The sequence below is a fragment of the Saccopteryx bilineata genome, chromosome 5 (assembly GCF_036850765.1).
Source record: "Saccopteryx bilineata isolate mSacBil1 chromosome 5, mSacBil1_pri_phased_curated, whole genome shotgun sequence".
Taxonomy (NCBI): Eukaryota; Metazoa; Chordata; class Mammalia; order Chiroptera; family Emballonuridae; genus Saccopteryx; species Saccopteryx bilineata.
In genome coordinates, this window is record NC_089494.1 from 99,363,497 (window position 1) to 99,386,674 (window position 23,178).

Below are 23,178 nucleotides of genomic sequence, written 5' to 3' on the forward strand. Positions count from 1 at the left end.
ATGATTTGAAACAAAAGAATATTTTCTTGTAAATAAAAGGTTATTATTGCAGTCTGGTGGGGTTGAGTTTTGTTAAAATACTAAGTAAAAATATTATTCTTTAAAGAGAATGAAGCAATATTATTTTAAACTTATCAGTTATATTACATATGCAATTAAATGTATTGTTATCTAATCAAATATAGCAACAAAATTAATGTGAAAACAGCTATCAAATTAGAATAATATTCAGGAATGTTCATAGTTTGAATAGAAATGAATATGAAATTCTGAAGATAGTTTATTTTTCTGTATTTTATCATGCAGAGTAGATTTTAAAACTCTAAGTATAAAACAACTGAATGAAGCAATTGGATATGAGCAAAATAACTCTAGAATGAGAGATGAGGAAGAAGTCGTAGAGAACCAATAGCTGAGGATGAGGGAACTAAGAATGCAATATATGTACAATAACATGATAAAGGAGATGGGGGTGTAGAGGAAGGTGAAATGTACGTAAAGAAATCACAGCCAATTCAAATGAATGCTCAAAATATTTTTGATGTAGGTAGCTTTCTAAGGATTAGATTATTTCCTAAAGAAGTCATTATTTATTGATCTTTAGTGACCTATTGTCACCTTTTTATTAAATGTTTCCATCTTCAAATATCTCGTGAAGTACAAATTTCACAGAAAGACCCTGCCAAAAGCCTACACATTAGTGTGGTTTATCTTACCAGATTTTCTCTTCTCTGTGGTAAGATTAGAACAAACCCCCTGGAGGAGGGATTCAGGAGGCATGGTGAGGAGGAGAGGTGAGGCCCTGCGAATGCTGGAAGTCCTGAGAAGGAAGGGACTACTGAATAAATGAACAAACAAACAAACAAATGAAGAAATAAATTTACAAAATTCACACCATTTCATAATTTGTCCTAAGCCCCTCTCAGCTGATATTTCAATAAATGTGTATCCTTCTAACTAAAAATGCTGACAGCGTTTAGAAGTTCTTTTTTAAAAGTAAGATTGAGATATGACAAGTGTAGTTGAATGAGTCACTTCTTTAAGTGTTGGCATCCCAATTATAGATATAAAAATACTCACTAGGATGCAATTTGAATGAAGAATTATTTCAAGATAACTTCAGGATTTTAGTTACAGCAAAAGTAATGTTAACATGTTGAAATTGCACTTAGTGCGTTCAACAGTTATACTGCCTCCAAAGAATCAATACTGTAATGTTTTGCAACATTCTTAGATGGTGTAATTGAAAGTCTTATTGTGGCAATCAGTATTTTCTTCATGAAACTATAAACCTGTTTATTTTTAGACTGTACAATAAAATGTAAACAATTTCTGGCCAGATACTGCAACATCAAATATTTGTCTATTTTTATTGAACCCTAGTGTTTGAATAACAAAAAATATTGTTTATGAGAAACTATTGATAACATCCCCTACTCATTATTTAAAAAATATGTCTAATATATAGGTGACTAATACTTTGAAAACTTAATACAAAATTAGGTGTATGTAAATGAACTATTCCTTAATCATAGCACTGGTGGTGACTTTGGGTAGAAGGACATATATAGCAGGAGAAAATAGTGCTAAATTTCTTAAAGAATAAAATATTTTGCTGGGAGATATGTACATATCACATTCATTTTAAAATTTGATTTTGAAAATACCTTGGGGCTCATGGATGGGGGAGGAAAGTGAATGAGTTACATACTGCCTTCAGAAATGCTTTCTCCTAAAGGATTTCTAAGGAAAACAAATAAAAAATTCATTAAATGACTTATCAGTCATCTGGCAATATCCGAATACAAGCCAACAATTACCTGGTATATACTGATGAGCTACTGATTGTAGTCAGCCTGAATTATGCCAACTTCACAGTCAATGGGGGGGGGGAAGCCATTTATTTGCAATGTTTATAACGAAAAATAGGATTTTTTGCTCCTTGCACTTGCAAGTTGTGTATTTGGAGGTGGAAAATGAGACTTAGATCAATAATTTATCGATTAGTTTGGTCACTAACTTTTCTCTTAACCAGCCAAGTTTTATTGTTCTCATTTATTTTCTATATTAAAACTGGAACCAGAGCTCATCAAAAAATAGGATATGTCAATCCTCACAAAGTAATTTGAGAATATGAAATATGTATGAGAAATTACAGAATTATGGTTCTTTTTCATAAGTCAAATTTTAATAATGGAAAATACTAAACTATGAGCTGCACTTTATATTTCAGGAAGTTTTTTTTCAAATATGCACTGATTTAAACTATGCACTAATTCCATAAATGAAGCATTATTTTACTATTATTTGTCCAGTCCAAGAGCATCTATAGGTTCTAAATTCTGTTTCCTAAACAATAGATCAGATTACCTTTAAGGTACATGTGACTTGCAATTTGAGAATTCCCATCATCTTTTTTTGCTAAATCCTCTACCCTACTCACTTACCAAGTCCAAACACAACATTGAAAAACAATTTTTTTTTAATAATAAAGACAATTTGCTAATGTAGAAACATTAAGGTACAATTTTAGTTACATGAACATTTCTTTAATGCCTGTGCATATCATTCTACTGATTTACTATAATAATTCTATAAAAATATGAATAATAATAATTTAATACTATAAATTATTATGAATGCTACTGGATAACTGAATCAGTTTATTTTAATTCAAATTGTCATTGGTGTATTATTTTTTAATTTCTCTGATTTTTCTTTTTAGATTTATCCATTCATTTATTCATTCAACAGACATTACTGATTTTATTTTTCTGAGTTACAAATTATTCCAGGCCCCGGAATTACACATATGAATAGTCCCTGTCTTTAATTTAAATTTCAGTTTAATCAGAAAAACTAATGTGCAGGTAAAGATGTAAATTAGATTGGGGTACAAACGAAATATTGTAAAAATGCACGCAGGCATAGGCAGGGAAGTCTTTGCAGGAGTGAGGGGTTCTTTGAGAAGTCTGAGAAAGGTAATACCAGCTCTCCATCTGGAGAGATGTGGGAAGTATTCTTCACACAGAGAGAATAGCACTTGCAAAGATGTAATTGAGTCTTGAAACAGCATGGGGTTTACACAGTTTAGCTATGACTGGAAGTCCTATAAGAGGGAGATAATGACACTAGATGAACAAGGGCAAATTGGGGCCAGACTGTGACAAGGCTTGTATGGTAAGTAATTTGGAATTTATCCTTTAGGTCATAGGGAACCATTGATGGCATTTAGTTGATAGAGTGCTATTATTAGATTTGACAACATATTGGAAAATGAAAGACCCTGGAAGGGCAACCAATTTAGAAGCTGTTAAAATATTTTAGAGGAAAATACTTGAAGTGATTATAGCTGTGGGAATAGGGATAAAGTTTTGTATGTACTAGTTCTTTAGGAGAATAAATAGGAAAGATCTGTAAGCTTGAAATAGCAGAATTATTGGTGGTCAAGTTGCAAATATTAAGTGAAAGATTTATATTATCTACTTAGAGAGGGAAAGATAATTATGTGTTGATGACATTAATTTTATATGTATTTGTACTTTTTTTTTTCAGAGACAGAGAGAATCAGATAGAGGGATAGATAGGGACAGACAAGTAGGAACGGAGAGAGATGAGAAGCATCAATCATCAGTTTTCCATTGTGTCAGTTTTCATTGATTGCTTTCTCATATGTGCCTTGACCACGAGTCTTCAGCAGACCGAGTAACCCCTTGCTCAAGCCAGTGACTTTGGGTCCAAGCTGGTGAGCTTTTCTCAAACCAGATGAACCCACACTCAAGCTGGCGACCTCAAGATCTTGAACCTGGGTCTGCATCCCAGTCCGAACACTCTATCCACTGCGCCACCTCCTGGTCAGGCTATTTGTACATTTTTAAAGAAATTAAAAAGTACAAATACTAAGCATAGCTTAGAGATTCGTCTTAAAAAACACTTTGTTTTGATAAGACATGCATTAATTTTAATAAGAAGGTCAGCATAAAAGGAATTCTAAGGATGTATAAATATTTTCTAGTTTATCGTTTTTAGAAAGCATGTTGGAACACCTGATATTTTACTTAGAACTAAGATTGCAAATGAGTGAATCTTCTATTTTCTCCTGAGCTATAAAATATATCCAATGAGAGACTTGAAAATTTCAGAGTGTTCTTCGGATTGAAATATTTAGTTTTTAAATTTATAGATCTTCATTAAAAAAAGAATGATTTTAAATATACTCTAAGAATAACGGTCCTAAATAATATTTTTCTTGTATTTCTGTATATTTAAGACCAGTTTCTTATCACTCCCAAACCACAACCCTTCTCATAGAATTTTAGTCTTTGAATTTAGATAAAAAGTAATAAACCTTTGCTATACTGCAGTTTTTTTTATTTTATTTTTAACTTTATTCAGTTTTTTTTTAGAGAGAGAGATACACAGAGAGAGAGAGAGAGAGAAGGGAGAGGAACATAAAGCATCAACTCTCATATGTGCCTTGGCCAGGCAAGCCCAGGGTTTTGAAACAGCAACCTCAGCGTTCCCAGGTCGACACTTTATCCACTGCGCCACCATAGGTCAGGCTTATACTGCAGATTTTTAAGTAGAAGTTTATTTTCAGGCTGGAGAAAGCAAACTCTTAGGTAGAGGCGGATTAAGGTAGGTTGAAGCCCTGGGCGCAGAAGAAAATATTGGGCCCTTTGAAAAAAAAAAAGAGCTAGAGACAGGGAAAATAAAAATACATGTTAATAATATTTTATGTAAAAAAATATTATGTACTATTAATGTTAAAATTGTGCATATGAAACCAAACGTGGTGTCATTAGAAAAAAATGTAAAGTTGGGGTTTTGCTGGGCCCTTCAGAAGTCCGGACCCAGGACAAGCACCTGGTGCACCTGCCTTTAAATTGCCTCTGCACTTAGAATCTTAAAGAAAGCTTGGGGAACCTGATAAGGAGGGTGAATTGAGGTGGGATCTATTGCTAGCTTTATCACCATGAAAAGTGTGCATAACTTCCCTGGGTCTCATCGCCTCATCTATAGCAATAATGGCGTTGGAAAAGACCACATCAAAGGGAAATTCTAGAACTACAATTCTATGTTAGGTAGATCACACAACCCTTTCAAACCTTTGCCAAATACAAAAGTGTTAACTTCAGGTTTATCTTTGATATAAGCCTGAGAGAGGTTGGAAATATGTAATAATCACGTGCTTACTCAGCCTTGATGAAAATATCAAATTGCCAATCCAATACTTATTTTTCTAAGTATTATTGCAAGAATTATTAACATCTTTTACTGTTGAACACTTGTGAACTGAATAAATCAAGAAGAGGTGAAAATCTATCTTAAACATCATTCACTGTTCCAATCTTCAGAACTGATCAAATCAGTGAGAGAAAAAAACCTATCCTCTTGAGCATTACATTGTATTAGATGCTTTACACATACTATTTCACTTTTTTGGCTTTCAGTGGAAATTTTCTTAGTCTACTACTGGTATCCAAGAACTGGAACCATCTTCTTATAAACCAATACTTATGTTAGAAGTCCACCATGATCAAGAAACTTTGCTTGATTCAATATGTGCTCATTCCACCAGGAAATACTATAAGTGCCATTAAAGCTATGTTGCAAGTAAAGAAATAAATTTAAAGAGATTAAATGATTTCTCCAAAGTCAAGTAGCTGAAAATTAGGAGAACCAAAATTTAAACCAATGAAGGTGTAACTGGTTCCGATGCTTGCTTGCTTTTCATTTTCCACAGTCTCCTTGTTTTTGAACAGATAATGAATTTGTTGCCTACTTGTTATCATTTCTAATATCAACAGTTATAGCATAAATGCACACGTATACAAATAAAAGTATATCCATACCTAAATTTCTTAAGATTGATTTAATTTGTGGACCATAGATAAATTGCAAAATGTAGAGAAACAAACAAAACTCTAGCCACCATAAGATAATTACTATAAAAGAAAGCATTTATCTCATTAAATGCAAATAATTTTATGTTTGTTTAAGGGAGTGAAAAGAGCAATAATGAAGCTTCAGAAGAGACACTATGCTTCAGTGGGACAGTTTGATATTATACTTTGCTATTCCAAATTAACTACATCTTCTGCCCAGATAAAACCTTTACATCGTATTTAGAGATAAACTTGGCCACAATAAAGATTTCTTTTGTCATTGATTTTATGCATTTCTAAAAATATTGCCTTTTCTAAATGGAATGCCTATAAAATAGGTTACAGATATCTCTTGAGAGAAATTTCAACAATAAACTTACATATCTACCTTAACTTAGAGATTTCATTATCCATTAATGAAAATTAAAGATAAAAAAATTGTATTTAGTCCACAATTTCACTCCATTAGCTTGTATCCAAGTACATAAATTAAGATTTAGTTTTCCTCACTTACTGTTAGTTGCACAAGTTAACTTGAGATATCTTATAGATGTAGCTAGTTTCTTGAAAAAATACTGAAAATACTGTGTGAATAGTTATAACAAAAGGATAAGCTGAGAAAAAAGTATATTTGACCTTGAGCTTTAAAATCTAGTTGTTCTAGTAATTATTTTCAGAATGCTCTTTATCACTGAATGATTTACCCTTGTGTTGAATCAGTTAGTCATGTACATATATTACCCAGCCTACTGAAAAAATATATACTCATAACTGCTCATTTCTTTGAAGAGTAATGATTGTGTATGATTCTAAACTATAGTTTGTCACTGAACTGTCTTTTGTTTTGTGTACAAACTGTTTAAAATTCTATGCTATTATGTTGACTGTGGCCCTTTATTTGTTTCTCTATTCCTAGACCCAAAGATGGCTCATATTGAAGCATCAGTACTGTAGCACAACTGTTTGTTTATTGCTCTGGGAAAACAGTGTGTGCTGTGAGGTGGCAGTTCTGTTTGGATTTAAAAATCTAAATCATAACCCATGAAGTAATAGCCTAAATTATGTTGGAAAAGGAATGCAGACCTCAGCATGCTACTGATGAAATAACATAAAATATATTTAAAGGGTTTTGTTTTGAGTGCAGAAAAAAACACTTAAGAAGACAAAGGGAGTGCTTTGTGCTCCATATCCTAAAGCTTGTGGTGGTTGTATGTGAGCGTTTAAAAAATTCAAATGTCTACTGAAGACCACCAAAAAATAAAATAAAATGGAGGAAATCTAATGAATTCCATCCTCTAATTTTACAATATTAAAGAGTATTTCTTCTTTAGTTAGATATTGTATTTTAGTACTTTTCAAAAAAAAATTCCTATTATTCATAGTCCATTACAAAGAGGAGTCTTCACAGGCGATTTCATGCCAATGGTGTTGATGTGCTGCTGTTTACAATGCAATAAAAGTTAATGGAAGGTAGGAAAACACAATTCAGTTTTTCTACACATGTTCCTGAACCCGTAAGATGAATGGATATTAACTGCTATTTCAAAAACTCTTAGAATTTCAGTGTCAGTCCTGTCTTTTACTTTTGTCCCTTGAAAAAGACATGCTACATTAAATTGTGTATGTGTTTACATAGGTTCTTTTGCAAATGTCATACATGTTCCATTTACTATTTTTAAAAAGTAAAATTTTAAGTATTATGTTTGAATGAGTTTTCAGCCACTTTTGACAACCTTAACTATTCCAAACATAACACAGAGGGGCATTGGTAGATGTCGTGTAGCTTTGCTACAGTATAGTTCAATATTTCATAGACTTCTAATCAATCAGTTATTTTATAATATATCTGAAAAAGAATTGGTTGAGGTTGGAGCTGGGGTAGAGAAGGGCTTTCTCCTCATTTCCTCACTTATCCTTCATATTCCTGATACTACCTAGATCACATTTGAAAACGACTGTAATATGTTACAGTCATCTCTGTTTTTATTCTAGAAGCGTACTTATAATGGTAGAAATGTGGGAAAACCAGATACCAAATCATTGCAAAGGTTCTACTTCATATCTTCCCTAAAGGCAAAGTGCTTTTCAAAAGCTTCACCTTTCATTAGCACAGCCGAACAAACACTTTACTAATGCCTATGTGTGTAGAATATCATGACTCTTATATTTAGTATTGATGAGCAGCTCCGAAAGCACATTTCCAAGTGGCTATGAAGGGTTGTATCATCAGCACAAAAACTCAAAAAGTTTTAAAGCAACAGAAATATATCTTTACCAAGTACATAAGACAATGTTGTTTTGTTTACTCCAGAGACTGGAGAGCAATGTCATCACTGAGAGAAGATACTGATAGGCACAGTGATTTTTTAAAAAGAATATGCTGTAATTTGCATTGTCTGCCTTATAAATACTCATATTGATTAAAAGATATATTCTTTTTATATGCTAAATATTAAAATGATTACATTTGAATTTTATCATGTATAATTTAAATACATATAGATGAGAGAGAAGAGATTGAATTGTATTGAACCAAAGATGCTAAAATATTCAGAGTACATATTATATGATATGACAGGGAGGACAGAAGGAGGCAAGAAACAATAGAAAAAGATGGATAAAGAAAGCCTTCAGCCCCTTAATCATGTCTTTAATCTAAAGAAGAATCTTAAATAATTTATACAGTTTGCCTTTATACATTACATTCACTTTAAAAAAATATTTTCAACATATTTAAATATCCTAACATGCATTATGGAAGGACACACAACTATTGTTTGAATCTTGATCAGTGTGACCATTCAAAAGACAGCCTCATTCAATTGACTCCTGGGCAGAATCAGCTCAAATATGCTATGCATATGACATATGCTGGATGGGAGAACTTTATTTTTTCTCCGCTTCAGAGTGTTAGTGGTAGATGAACTTACTGAAAGAATATGAAATTCTACTGGAAATATAAATCTTGAACATTTTATAATAATATTTGGAAATGTTGTCTATCTGTAGTGTTCCTGCCATTTAATACTTTTATTCATTTTCAAAAATACAATTTGAATCCATTGGCTTGAAATTTTACTTGTAGTACTGTCCCCATTAAGTAGGATTGTATTCAAATGTAGGCAGGAAAAATGCTCTTGGAGGCATATGTTTAAATGGAACTTTGTGTATGTTGTAGATGGTTCAAAGGAAACAATTATAAAAAATAATATTCTTCAAATAATAACACTGAAGGGGATGCATAACTACTAACAAAGAAAATTTGTTGGCCCTAAGTTAATATAAAGCATACTGTTTTATTTTATTTATTTCCATGGATCATATGTAATTACAACTATGAGCTCAGCAGTCATTCTGTGGGAATTAGTAGACTGGGACCATTTTACTACTTACCCACTCTTCTCTGTTACTCTATTAACTAGAAACCATTTTCACCCACCCACTGACCACTGTCATGTATCTTTCAGTTTCCTTGGCTTTTTCAGTCACTTTCTTGCATAATCTAATATCATTTCTTTACTAGCGTACACTCTTTCTGTAGTCTTTGTTTAATCTTACCTCATTTTTCAATGCTAATTAGTTTTTCTTTGTTTTATTAATTCTTTGGTTGTCATGCTGTACTCCATTAATTCTTGTTCTAGCTTCTCTGCATATCTTTTTGTACACTGCTCACAAAAATTAGGGGATATTTTATTGCATTATATTTGTTTTGAAATATCCTCTAATTTTTGTGAGAAGTATATATTATCCTTCTAGAGAGAGGCTTTTTTAGTGATTGAGCCTAACTGGCAACCAATAGGCAGAGGCAAGTTGAGGTAGATCTCCAGGTGCCTTGAGACTTTTGCTGACTCTACCCAGACCTGGTGCTAGTCAAAGTTGGCACTGGTGAGCAGCTTGGTCCTTCCCTCACACACTAAGACCAACAAAGGAAGCCACAAACTATGGATTGCCCTTAGTTTCAGATAGGTTGCTAAGGGCCATTTACAGTGTCAGAAGGGAAATCTCAGCAGTTACCAAACCCGGTTGAGGTAAATTTCACTTCATAATTTCAAGACTTGCACAACAGCTTGCACACTGTGGTCAAGGTTGATTCTCATAATAAACTAGTCTGAAAGTTGATCCCATGTATAAATAAACCAATAGCAATCAAGACGCAATTACAGTAAGAAGGCCCACATAACCTATGAAAAGAACATTCCTAAAGCACCCAACTCAGATGATCAAAGACACTGAGCCACCAGTTCCATAAGACATATACTATTTGAGGCCACTTTACCAAGACTGAGAGTCACGGAAGATCCAACTAAAATGGAAACAAACACAAAGAGGCAGCCAAAATTGGAAAACAAAGAAATTGTAATAGGCCCCAAATGAAAGAAGAAGAGAAATCTCCGCATAACAAAAAAGGTAAATGAAATGGAGGCAAGCAGTTTATCAGATATAGAGTTCAAAGTAATGGTTATAAAGATGCTCAACACCAAGAAAAAGGACATAGAAACCATAAAAAAGGATCAGTCAGAAATAAAGTATACAATATCTGAAATGAAGAATACACTAAAAGAAATAAAAAGTAGATTGGATGAAGCAGAGGATAAAATCAGCAATTTAGAAAACAAAGTAGAAAAAAAAATATCCAAACAGAGCAGCAAAAATTAAGGAAAAAAATTTTAAATTGGCATAGTTCAAGGGAACATTTGGGACAACATGAAGCATAACAACATCTGCATCATAGAGGTACCAGAAGGAGAAGAGAGAGAACAAGAAGTCAAGAACCTATTTGAAGAAATAATGACTAAAAACTGTCCTAACCTGGAAGTTAGAAAGTGAAGAGAGTTTCAAACAAACAAATAAGCCCACAACAAGACACATCATTATTAAATGGCAAAGGTTAAGGATAAAGAAAGAATGTTAAAGCCACAAGAGAAAGACAGTTACCTCCAAGAGAGCTCCCATAAGATTGTCAACTGATTTTGCAATAGAAACATTTCAAGCCAGAAAGAAGTGCCATGAAATATCCAAAGTAATGAAAAACCAGGACCTACATCCAATACTATCTTACGTAGTGGGGCTATCATTTAAAATCAAAGGAGAGCCTGACCTGTGGTGGCGCAGTGGATGAAGCGTCGACCTGGAAATGCTGAGGTCCCCGGTTCGAGACCCTGGGCTTGCCTGGTCAAGGCACATATGGGAGTTGATGCTTCGTGCTCCTCCCCCTTCTCTCTCTCTGTTTCTCTCTCTCTCTCCTTCTCTCTCTCCTTTCTAAAATGAATAAATAAAATAAAAATAAAAATAAATATTTAAAAAAAAAATCAAAGGAGAAACAGAGTTTTGCCAGAAAAGAGAAAGCTGAAGCAGTTTGTTACCACTAAACCAGTATTACAAGAAATGTTAAATGGCTTGTTTGGAGAAAAATAGGAAGAAGAAAGAAGAAAGAAGAAAGAAGAAAGAAGAAAGAAGAAGAAGGAGAAGGAGAAGGAGAAAGGAAGAGGAGGTGTAAGGTATTTTTCCCCGCTGAGTAAGAAGAAAGGGGCTGGAGCCACGAAGTGTTGAATAATAAAAGCCTTTATTGAGAACAGCGTGCATCCCATTCGAAAAGGTTCTCTGGTCCCAGGGGTCAAGGCTCAGAGAAGTCATAAGGTGTGAACCATGTGAGAGATATTTAAAGGGTCCCTAGAGTGGTTGAGCTAATATGATGTGGTGAAATCTCACTGGCTGATGGAGGTGTCACTCTTTTCCAAAGGTCTCCTGGGAAGTTTCTTTTGGCGCACTTGGTTGTGGGCGGTCCTGTCCAGAGTTCCGGGGCCTGGGCTCCCATGGACCTTCCCCCATTATCCACTGACCTTACAGGAGGGGGAGGAGGAGAGGAGGAGAAAGAGGAGAAGAAGGAAGAGGAGGAGGAGAAAGAAAAAGGAAGGAAGGAAAGAAGGAAGGAAGGGAAGAAAGGAAAAAAGAAGAACAGAGGAACATAGTTAAAAGAATAAAATGTCAATAAATATGTACCTATCAATAATCACTTTACATGTAAGTGTCTTAAATGTTCCAATCAAAAGATTTAGGGTAGTTGAAAAGATAAAAAAAACAAGACTCACCTCTGACAATAATGAAACTAGAAATCACAAGAAAACCTAAAAAACACACAAAGATATGGAAGGTAAATAGCATGTTACTGAACAATGAATGAGTTAACTATCAAAAGATACCTTGAAATAAGTAAAAATGAGAACACAATCCAAAATCTATGAGACACAGCTAAAATTGTCCTAAGAAAGTGTCACAGGCCTATTTCAAGAAACAAGAAAATTCTCAAATAAACCGTCCAACTTTACACTTCAAGGAAATTGGAAAAAAACAACAAATAAAGCCCAAGTGTGTTGAAGGCAGGAAATAATAAAGATCATAGCAGAAATAAACATGTAGTTTAAAAAACCCACAAAAAATTCAATGAAACCATTAACTGGTTCTTTGTAAAAGAGAACAAGATTGACAAACCTTTTATCAGACTCATCAAGTAAAAAGGAGAGAGGGCAAAAATAAATAAAATCAGATATAAAAGAAAAAAAGTAATAATGACTTCTTTTACCAAAGAAATATAAAGGATTGTGATAAAATATTAGGAGTAACTATATGCAAATAAATTGGACAATATGGAAGAGATAGATAAATACCTAGAACCATACAATCTTCCAAAACTGAATCAGAAAGGATCAGAGAATCTGAAGAGAGAAATCAAAACTAGTGAAATTGAAGCAATAATCAAAAACCTCACAACAAAGTAAAAGTCCTAGACCAGATGGCTTCATGGGTGAATTTTACCAAACATTAAATGAAAAATGAACAATTATCCTTTTCAAACTATTTTAAAAATTCAAGAATAAGGAAGACACTGAAACTAATTTTATGAAGCCAGCAATATCCTAACTCCTAAACCAGATAAAGATAAAGACACCACAAAGAAAAAAAGTTATAGGCCAATATGTCTGCTAAACTAAATTTGTGTGTGTATGTGTGTGTGTGTGTGTGTGTGTGTGTATGTTTTTCTGAAGAGAGAAGCAGGGATGCAGAGAGGTAGATTGTCACATGTGCCCCACTGGGATCCACCAGCATGCCCATCAGGGGGCGACGCTCTACCCATCTGGTGCATTCCTTCATTGCAACCAGAGCCATTCTAGAGCCTGAGGCAGAGGCCATAGAGTCATCCTCACTGCCCGGGCCAACTTTGCTCCAGTGGAACCTTGGCTGTGGGAGGGGAAGAGAGAGACAAAGAAAGTAGAGGATGATGGGTGGAGAAACAAATGGGCGCTTCTCCTGTGTGCCCTGGCTGGGAATCAAACCCAGGACTTCCACACGCTGGGTCGATGCTCTATCGCTGAGCTAGCTGGTCAATGCCCAATGAACTAAATTCTTAACAAAATATTAGTAAACTGAATCCAGCAAAATATCAAAAAATCCCATACTATGATCAAGTGGGCTTTATTCTAGAAATGCAAAGTTGGTACAACATCCACAAATCAGTAAGTGTGATACACCACATAAACAAAATTTAAAGATAAAACCACATGATCATATCAATAGACGCAGAAAATTTTTTTAATAAAATCCATCTTCTATTTATGATAAAAACCCTCAGCATAGTGGGAATAGAGGGAACATACCTTAATGTAATAAAGGACATATGTGACAATGTCCTTTGAGATCAGGAACAAGGTAGGGATGTCCACTTTCACCACTCTTATCCAACATAGTACTGGAAGTTCTAGCCTCAGCAAGCAGAGAAAAAAAAAGGAATAAAAGGCATCCAAATTGAAAAGGAATACATAAAACTGTCATTATTTTGGGTATGACATAAGTATTTAGAGAACCCTAAAGATTCCACTAAAACACTCTTAGAACTGGTTAATGAATTCCGTAAAAAACCTAGATACAAATTAAATATGTAGAAAGCAGTTGCTTTTATATATAAATAATGAACTATCATAAAGGGAAACTAAGAAAACAAATTGTATTCACAATTGCTTTAAAAAGAATAAAATGCTTAGGAATAAATTTAACTGAGGATATGAAAGACCTGTGTTCAGAAAATTATAAAATACTGAAGAAAGAAACCAAACAAGATACAAAAAAGTGAAAACATATACTGTGTATATGAGCTGGAATTATTAACATTATTAAAATATTTATATTACCCAAAGCAATCAATAGATTTAATACAATTCTTATGAAAATGCCAATGGCATATTTCACAAAACCAGAACAAATATTCCAAAAACGTATATGGAAACACAAAAGACCCCAAATAGCAACAGTGGTCTTCAAAAAGAAAAACAAATTTGGAGAACTCATAAGACCTGATACCAAGCTATACTACAATGCCATAGTAACCAAAACAGTACGCTACCAGCAGAAAAACAGAAATACAGATCAATAACAGAATAGAAAGCCCACAAATAAACCCATGTCTTTATAGTCAATTAATATTTGACAAAGGGGACAAAAATATAAAATGGATTAAAGATAGTTTATTCAATAAATAAAGTTGAAAATATTAGACAAATGCACACAAAAATATATATATAAAGAAAGAAAAAAACTAGACAACCTTTTTACACCATACCCAAGAATAAATTTAAAATGTTTAAAGACTTAAATGATTCCTGACCAGGCAGTGGCACAGTGGATAGAGTGTCTGACTGGGACACAGAGGACACGAGTTTGAAACCCTGAAGTCACCAAAACCCTGAGGTTGCAAGCTTTAGTGCAGGCTATCTGGCTTGAGCACGTGCTCACCAGCTTGAGTTCAGGGTCACTGGCTTGAGCATGGGATCACACACCTGACCCCATGGTCACTGGCTTGAGCCCAAAGTCGCTGGCTTGAAGCCCAAGGTCACTGGCTTGGGCCCAATGTCGCTGGCTTGAGCAAGGGGTCACTCACTCTCTGATAGCCTTCCCACCCCTGGTGAAGGAATATATGAGAAAACAATAGATGAACAACTAAGGAGCCAAAACAAAGCATTGATTCTTCTCATCTCTCTCCCTTCCTGTCTGTCTGTCCTTATCTGTCCCTCTCTCTGACAGTAACAAAAACAAACAAACAAAAAGACTTAAATGTTGGACTCGAAACCATAAGAATCCCGAAGAAAATATAGGCAGTGAAATAGGACATTTCTTGTTGAAATATTTTTCCAGATACATCTCCTTGAATAAGGGAGACAAAAGAAAAAATAAGCATTTGGGAATACATTAAATAAAAAGTTTTTGCACCACAAAAGAAACCATCTCCAAAATGTAAAGACAACCCACTGAATGGGAGAGCATATTTACCAGTATATTTGATAAGCAGTTAATATCCAAAATCTATAAAAAACACTTATACAACTCAACCTCCCCAAAAAAACCTAAAAAGACACTTCTCTAAAGAGAATATGCACATGGACAGTATAGACTTATAGAAAGAAAAATGCTCAACAACACAAATTATCAGATAAATGCAAATGAAAACCACAGTGAGTCCAGGCCCAGTAGCTCAGCTGGCTAGAGCATCATCTCAGTACACCAAGTTTGCAGGTTTGATCCCCAGTCAGGCCACCTACAAGAATGAACCGATGGGCCCTGGCCGGTTGGCTCAGCGGTAGAGCGTCGGCCTGGCGTGCAGGGGACCCGGGTTTGATTCCCGGCCAGGGCACACAGGAGAAGCGCCCATCTGCTTCTCCACCCCCCCTCCTTCCTCTCTGTCTCTCTCTTCCCCTCCCGCAGCCAAGACTCCGTTGGAGCAAAGATGGCCCGGGCGCTGGGGATGGCTCCTTGGCCTCTGCCCCAGGCGCTAGAGTGGCTCTGGTCTCAGCAGAGCGACACCCCGGAGGGGCAGAGCATCACCCCCTGGTGGGCAGAGCGTCGCCCCTGGTGGGCGTGCCGGGTGGATCCCAGTCGGGCGCATGCGGGAGTCTGTCTGGCTGTCTCTCCCTGTTTCCAGCTTCAGAAAAATACAAAAAAAAAAAAAAAAAAAGAATGAACCGATGAACGCATAAATAAGTGGAACAACTCATTGATAATTCTCTTGCTTTCTCTCTCCCTCTACCCTTATCTCTCTCCCATCCTCTTTCTTTCTCGCTAAACTCAATAAATAAAAATTTAAAAAAACCACAATGAAATATCATGTCACACTTGGCTGTCATCAGTAAATCTACAAACACTAAGTGTTGACAAGGACGTGGAATGCACTGTTGATGAGAATGACGATTGGAACAGCCAATGTGGAAAGCAATATTGAGTTATCTAAAAAAAATTAACAATGTAGCTGCCTTATGATCCAGTGATTCCCTTTCTGGGTATTTAGTACAAAAGTGTATATGCACTCCTCTTTTTATTTCAGCGTTATTTCCAACAGCCAAGATTTGGAAGCATCCCACTTATGCATCAGTAAATAAGTTGATAAAAAATCTGTGGTACTTTGCATAATGGAATACTACTGGGCTATAAAGGAGAAAGAAACCATACCCTTTGCGACAGCATTTATGGACCAGGAGAGCATTATACTAAGTGAAATAAGCCAGTCAGAGAAAGACCAATACCAAATGATTTCACTCATATGTGGATTCTAATGAACAAAAAAGACAAACTCATAGAGAACAGACTGAAAGCTGTCAGAGGAAAGGACAGTTTGATGAGGTGGAGGGATTGAGCAAAAAAGAAAAAAATAGAATAACTAAAGGACAGGGATATCAGTGTGATGATTGCCGGGTGGGGGCAGGGAGAGGTGGGGGAGATGGAGGAGGGTATGAGGGAGTTGAATGGTGATGGACAAAGACTTGACTTTGGATGGTTAACACAAAATACAGCGTTTACAATCTTGCACCTGAAATCTGTATAATTGTGTTAACCAGAGTCATCCTAGTAAATTAAGGAAAGTAGAGTATTGTAATAGGGTATTTCTACCTGCAAAGCAGCAGTTATGCTGAAAGCATATTCTTGATTTCTACCTTCTCTATTTGTCATAATTACTAGAAACCTACGCAGAATAGAATCCAACTTGACTAAAAGGGAAAAGCTCCACAAAGGAGTTTTTCTTTGATTTCCTTTTTACCAAATATTGATTCCTTTCTTCTGATAGATATAGCCTACTGAATAAAAATAGGCAACCTAATACTTGAGTGGAATGCTGGAAATGGCGTAAAAATAATGCTGTTATACATAATACAAGCCTAACTACAGAATGTAGCTTAAAATGGCTTTAAATATTTAATACATATGTTAAAGTTCAGTCTGTAAAATATTTCTCTTTCTTCTGTGTGTGTGTGTGTGTGTGTGTGTGTGTGTCTACTAAATACCTTTAATGAAAGTTTTCTGAATTGTTTCACATCTCTGTTTGAATTAAGCAGCCAATCTTATTAGTGGTCATATTATTTTCTGTTAAAAAGGATAGCCATTATCATTTTGCAGAAACATTGACTACCTGTTTGATATACTCATTATCTCATAATCAGTAAATTAGTTCAATGTTCTTCTTATGCCATCACATTTCATATTTATATTTTATCAGCTCTGTGAACTGCCAAATTACATTGCAAGACATCTTTCCTGTTGCTTATTTATTTATATCTATTACTTAGATTTATATTTTATATATGTATTTGTTATGTATATAATATTTGCCACAAATGTTACATATTTACAGATACTTAATGCAGGCATACATATGTACATAAATAAAGATAAAAATATGTAAATAAGTAACTAGACAACAGAAAATAATTTTACTTTTCTCATGCTGAATTGGAAAGTTTGTTGTACCAAAATATATGATGCTTTGGCTCAGAACATCTCATTTACCCTCAGTGTGAGTTGAACTCTTCACATGTTGATGGAAAAACAAACACGGCTTTATTTATTTATGATGATCATTTAGCAGTTAATATATAGTAATTTTTTCACAGAAGCTTATGCAGATAGTCAAATTGCTCTTTTGAAGAGATTTAGGTCCTAAAGAGGAATGGAAGCATGCTCTCAAGTTATGAGCTGAACCCTAACAAGGTAATATGTGAAGATTTTTGTCTGTTTTCTTTTCCTCTGCTTGCTTGATTTTCACTGGCATTCCTTCTGAGATTAAGGAACCTGGCACCATCTGTTAAAGAGTAGTTTGTGGAGTCAGTGTAACATTAAATACATGAGACTAGATTTCTCCACATTAGCATAAGTTGGTGTTTTTACTTTGTTTTTTGTTTTGTTTTGTTTTTTCCTAGAAGAAATACTCTGGTGGTTGTGTTTGATGCTGCTTGGAAATTAGCATGTTTGCCAATGAGAAGGCCTGGAGTGGCCGCCTAAAGCCACTGCGGGAGTCCCCGTCTTCATTGCCAATCCTGAACAAAGAGCTATATCTAACAGATGGTCAATTTTGGCAAAGGGACTATTTTTTTTCACTTTCACCTGACTTTACTACATGCTCTGTACATTCACCTATGTGTCACCCTTCTTCTGAAATAAAAATTTAATTTCCAAGTTCCATAAATTAACATTGATTATCCAATAGCAGAGGTTTTCTGGTGGGAGATCATTATAAGCTGAGGCAGCAAACTTGCCCAGCCCTTAAATTGCCTCATGTCTGAAAATTGTACACAGTATAAGTGCAAACAATTATTATACAAATTAAGTAACATGATTTTTCATGAAGCTTATGAAATTAGTCCCATTGCATTACATATTTGTATTAGTTTGATAAGGCTGCCATAACAAAGTACCACAAACCGGTTGGCTCAAACAACAAAATGTGTTTTCTCCCAGTTGTGGCGGCTAAGTTCAGGATGAAGGTGTTGGCAGGAATGGCTTCCCCGAGGCCTCTCCTTGGCTTGCAGATGACTATCCTCCTGCTGTCCTCACCGGGACTTTTCTCTGTATGTGCACATCCTGCTGTCTCCCTCTGGATACCAGGCATATTGGAGTAGGACCCCACTCTTATGACCTCACTTAACATTAGTTACTTCATTCAAGGTCCTCGATCCAAGTGCAGCCATGTTGTGGGGTAGTGCTTCAATATATGCATTTTGAGAGAGCACAGTCTATAACCTCACTTTACCCTGCTATGTTGGCTTTCTGAAAGGCATTGCTAGTAGGTAAAGTGGCGAAGAACTCAGCAGCCAGAGAATCTGACTTCGATTCAGACAGATACCAGTATCTTCATTTACTAATTATTATCCCTTCTCATTTTCATCAATTTCTTATGTTTTTCCATCTTACCTTTCTTGTCTGCAAAGTGAAGTCCACTATTGCACAATAGAGTTGTTGTATTAAATAAAATGAAGTATATAAGGAGGATATCCTACTGCAGGTTTTCTCAGAACTATAGACACAGCCTCAGTACCATAGATAAGTGGGCCTGCTAATTTTTGTTGTGGGACCAGAATTGCCTGTCCCACTTATTGAGGACCACTGATCTATTTATGGACCTCAAGTGCTTAGTCAGCATCAGCGGTAGTTCCTTTCTGTCTAGCTAAAAGACTGTGCTACCTTTTAGATGCTAATAGGCAAATTCTTACAATAACCTCACTTTTGGTAAAGAACTCAATTGAATCTCTGGTGGACTGAGAATTTTTAAAGTAATGATTAATTTTTGGGGGGGTCTGTATTCAATGATGTATTTCCTTTTCGCCTAAGGAAATCTGAATTGAATGTTTTTGAGACTTTTTTTTTTCTTGGAAAATTTTATTTTATTTTGAAAATTTGCAAATCTACACATAATTTTAAAGATTGTTATAATGACCACCCACCACCAAGACTCACTCAATTTTACATTTTCCCACATTTCTTTTCTCTTCTTGAAAGAATTTATGCAGCCAAAGGGGGAAAGTGGGAACAGTTTATATAAATAACTCAGACATGATTAATTCTGGTAATGTCCCTCCTTTCACGTTTCAGTCCAATGCCACTTGTCACTTAGTGATGTGTTCTGTATGTATAGGAGTGACAGATAGTTCAATCTGAGTGGATCATGTGTACATATCTGGATTTTTCCATATTTTATATGCATGATATCTTTTGAGATGAATTTCCAGGCAGACCTTACATATTGATTAGTATTCAATAGCTTAAATTGTCACCTGTTTGAAGGTTTAGTTTTTTTTCCCCTTCTTTTTTTTTCTTTTTGAGTCATAGCGAATTCTTTGATTACATTTGGCCCATCAGAATAAATATAACAATTAAGTAGATTTAAAATTTCTATATTTAACAAACAATATAAATTAATACAGTATTTAAAAAATAAGGCTGTAAACAAACATAGACTGGATTGTATTATAGTTTTTATAATTTCCAGTTGCTACTAAATGTGGAACGTTTCAAACATAGTCATTAAAATCTAATTTATAAATAGGTACATATTACTTGGCTTATGGTATCATTTTTATTAACAAATATTTTGAGTTTCTAAAATTAGATCTGAAAAGTAATACACATAAGTATAATACTTGTGCAAATTGAGGAATTTCCTTTTATTCATTACTTGTTGCTTTTTAAATTTTTTTGGAAAAAAAATCTTTATCATGGTTTAAAATTATTTAACCCCAAACAACCAAACATCTTATTTACCTGATAGAACCCTGAAATTCCTTTAAAGAAAAATTCATATCTGTAATGGTCAATCTACTGTTTACATTTAAACTCAAACCTATAATGGAGGTATAATTATAAACAATTTTAATCATCAACTAAACATCTTTGTGGATGTTAAATCTGTATAATGCATTGTTATCTGTCACACTTATTTTTTTCCATCTCTATCCCATCTCATTTTGCAAGTAAAAATTCTCATAAAATCTCAGTGACTAGATGATTTATAGCAGTCTTATAGTCACTGTATCTCTAGGTAGGTAGAAATTTCATCCTGGATATATAATTTAATCAATTTAAAAGTGGGAGAAAACAGTACAATGACCTATAGATTTAAGGATTTAAGTTAGGAACAAGTGGATACATACATATATATAGTTTTTAACTGTTGAGTGTTATTTGTTGCTGGTGAAGCAGCCATTATCTGCGAGCAAGATTGCCTTCATTTTCTCCCCGGAGGTTGAACCGAGCTCAGTCTGAGCAAAGCAAGCTGCTGTGCCCGATCCTGCATTCTCTTCCCAGTAATAAAGAACCTTGCCAGCCTGACAGGTTGTCACAACAATTATTCACATGAAATTCTGTAGCAGTTTTATCTGTCAGCCCATGTAGTATTGAATATTTTAACGGGCAGTCTTCCAAGACTGAACATTAATCTTACCATCTCCTATTACAGTCCCTAATCAAGATATTCCAGGGGTGATTGCACTAACATTGTTTGAAGACTACATCTACTGGACTGATGGGAAAACCAAGTCACTCAGCCGTGCCCGTAAAACCTCGGGAGCAGACAGACTCTCACTGATTAACTCATGGCATGCCATCACAGATATCCAGGTGTATCATTCTTATAGACAACCAGATGGTAATTATTCTTTCCATGGTTTCCATAAATGCATCAACATCTATTAGTAACATTCCATTTTTGTTTCCTCCAAGGTTAAGTGTACATTTATTTTTGAGAAATATTATGAGATTTTTATTACTTAGTATAATTTTATAGAATGAATTCAGTTGATATAAAGCACTGCTATTAAGAGATATGATTAGAAGCTCAATAATATAGTACAAACAGTAATTGATCTGTTGAATTATATTAAGCAGAAGTGACAATAATACATATAGTTAGAGAAGGAGAGACTGCATTCTTGAAATAATTTATTTACAGTATAGTAATAGAATCCTTAGTTTCTGGAATGTTGGGTAAAAGGAACTATATTTCAATATCTTTAGGGTTGTAAAAAATGAGAAATATACTGTTTTGTTAAGTATATATCTAGTGGGAATTCTATCAGTTTTTATGAAAGAAAATATTGACTATGTTGTTTAAAATACAAATTTGGTCTAGAAAACAAAGCCAATACACAATTAGTTACAGATCATTGTTCCATTGTATTTTATATTAATATTTCTAAATATATGTATGTCTTCATTCAAAACTTCTAGTCTTTGTTGTATTTTTTTCCTGATGGAAAATTATGTTTTTCTATTAAAATGTTTTTCTTGAAATGCATCCTTAAAATTATTTAATGGTAAAGTGAATATCATTGGAAAAATGAGTAAAATTTATAACAAACTAAAATTATATTTATAATTACTGTGCTCTTGATTAAAAAATTCTATTCCATTCCAAATTATAAAGCTTAAATTTCCTATTTCAAATATCATATTATATTATTGGTTTTGATTATCCTGTTTTCTTGTTGTTTTTTTTCTTATTTGTAGTCTCCAAACATCTCTGTATGATAAATAATGGAGGTTGCAGTCATCTCTGCCTCTTAGCCCCTGGAAGGACTCATACCTGTGCATGTCCCACCAACTTCTATCTTGCATCTGATAACAGGACTTGCTTATCCAACTGCACAGCCAGTCAGGTGAGTGGATGTGAAATCATTTCATGGGATATAGAAGCAAGCTGCTGTAAAGGCTTTACTTAAATTTTGTTTATTTGTTTAAACACTTTTCAAAACATCAGTTTGTTTGTTTAGCATAACATTAGCTGACCGTTTTATACTTCATATATAGGGTTACAGATGAAGGGTAAAAAGAAATACAATATAATGTTTCAAACTGTAAGTGTGCATAACTGAATCATCAGAGATTTGTTGTATTTCTTTCTTTCTTTTCTTAAGTGAGAGGAGGGGAAACAGAGAGACAGATTCTTGCATGTGCCCCAACTGGGATCCACCTGGCAACCCACATTGAGGGCTGATGCACAAATCAGCTGAGCTATCCTCAGTGCCTGAGGCTGATTCTCAGATCCTCCAAGCCACTGGCTATGAGAGGGGAAGAGGGAAAGAAGGGGGAGAGAAGCAGATGGTCACTTCTCTTGTGTGCCCTGTCTGGGGATCGAACCCGGGACATCTGCACGCTGGCCAATGCTCCATCCACCGAGCCAGCAGGGCCAAGATTTGTTGTATTCGGAAGGCAAGGTTGACTTAGGCATAAGGTTAAGGCTAAGATGCATATAGCTGAAACAAACAGACAGATCTTAGCTAATCTGTGCTGTAGTACCATCTTTATCCTTTACCCATCCTTCGAAGGATCATGTGATATGGAAAAGATAAATTGTGTGAAAAATAATTTCTAGATTTTTTTTATTTTTTTCTTTTTTCTTTTCTTTTTTTTTTTTTTTTTTCATTTTTCCGAAGCTGGAAATGGGGAGGCAGTCAGACAGACTCCTGCATGCGCCCGACCGGGA

General features: G+C 34.8%; 1 protein-coding gene across 1 annotated transcript in view; it reads left to right on the top strand.

Annotated features, from left to right (window-relative positions):
- LRP1B (LDL receptor related protein 1B) overlaps nt 1–23,178 on the top strand; it is a 2,131,860-nt gene that overhangs the window by 1,891,349 nt on the left and 217,333 nt on the right. The window contains exons 61-62 of the mRNA XM_066281034.1: nt 21,154–21,342; nt 22,203–22,351. Of these exons, the coding sequence (XP_066137131.1) occupies nt 21,154–21,342; nt 22,203–22,351 (338 nt within the window). The remainder of the gene's footprint in view (nt 1–21,153; nt 21,343–22,202; nt 22,352–23,178) is intronic.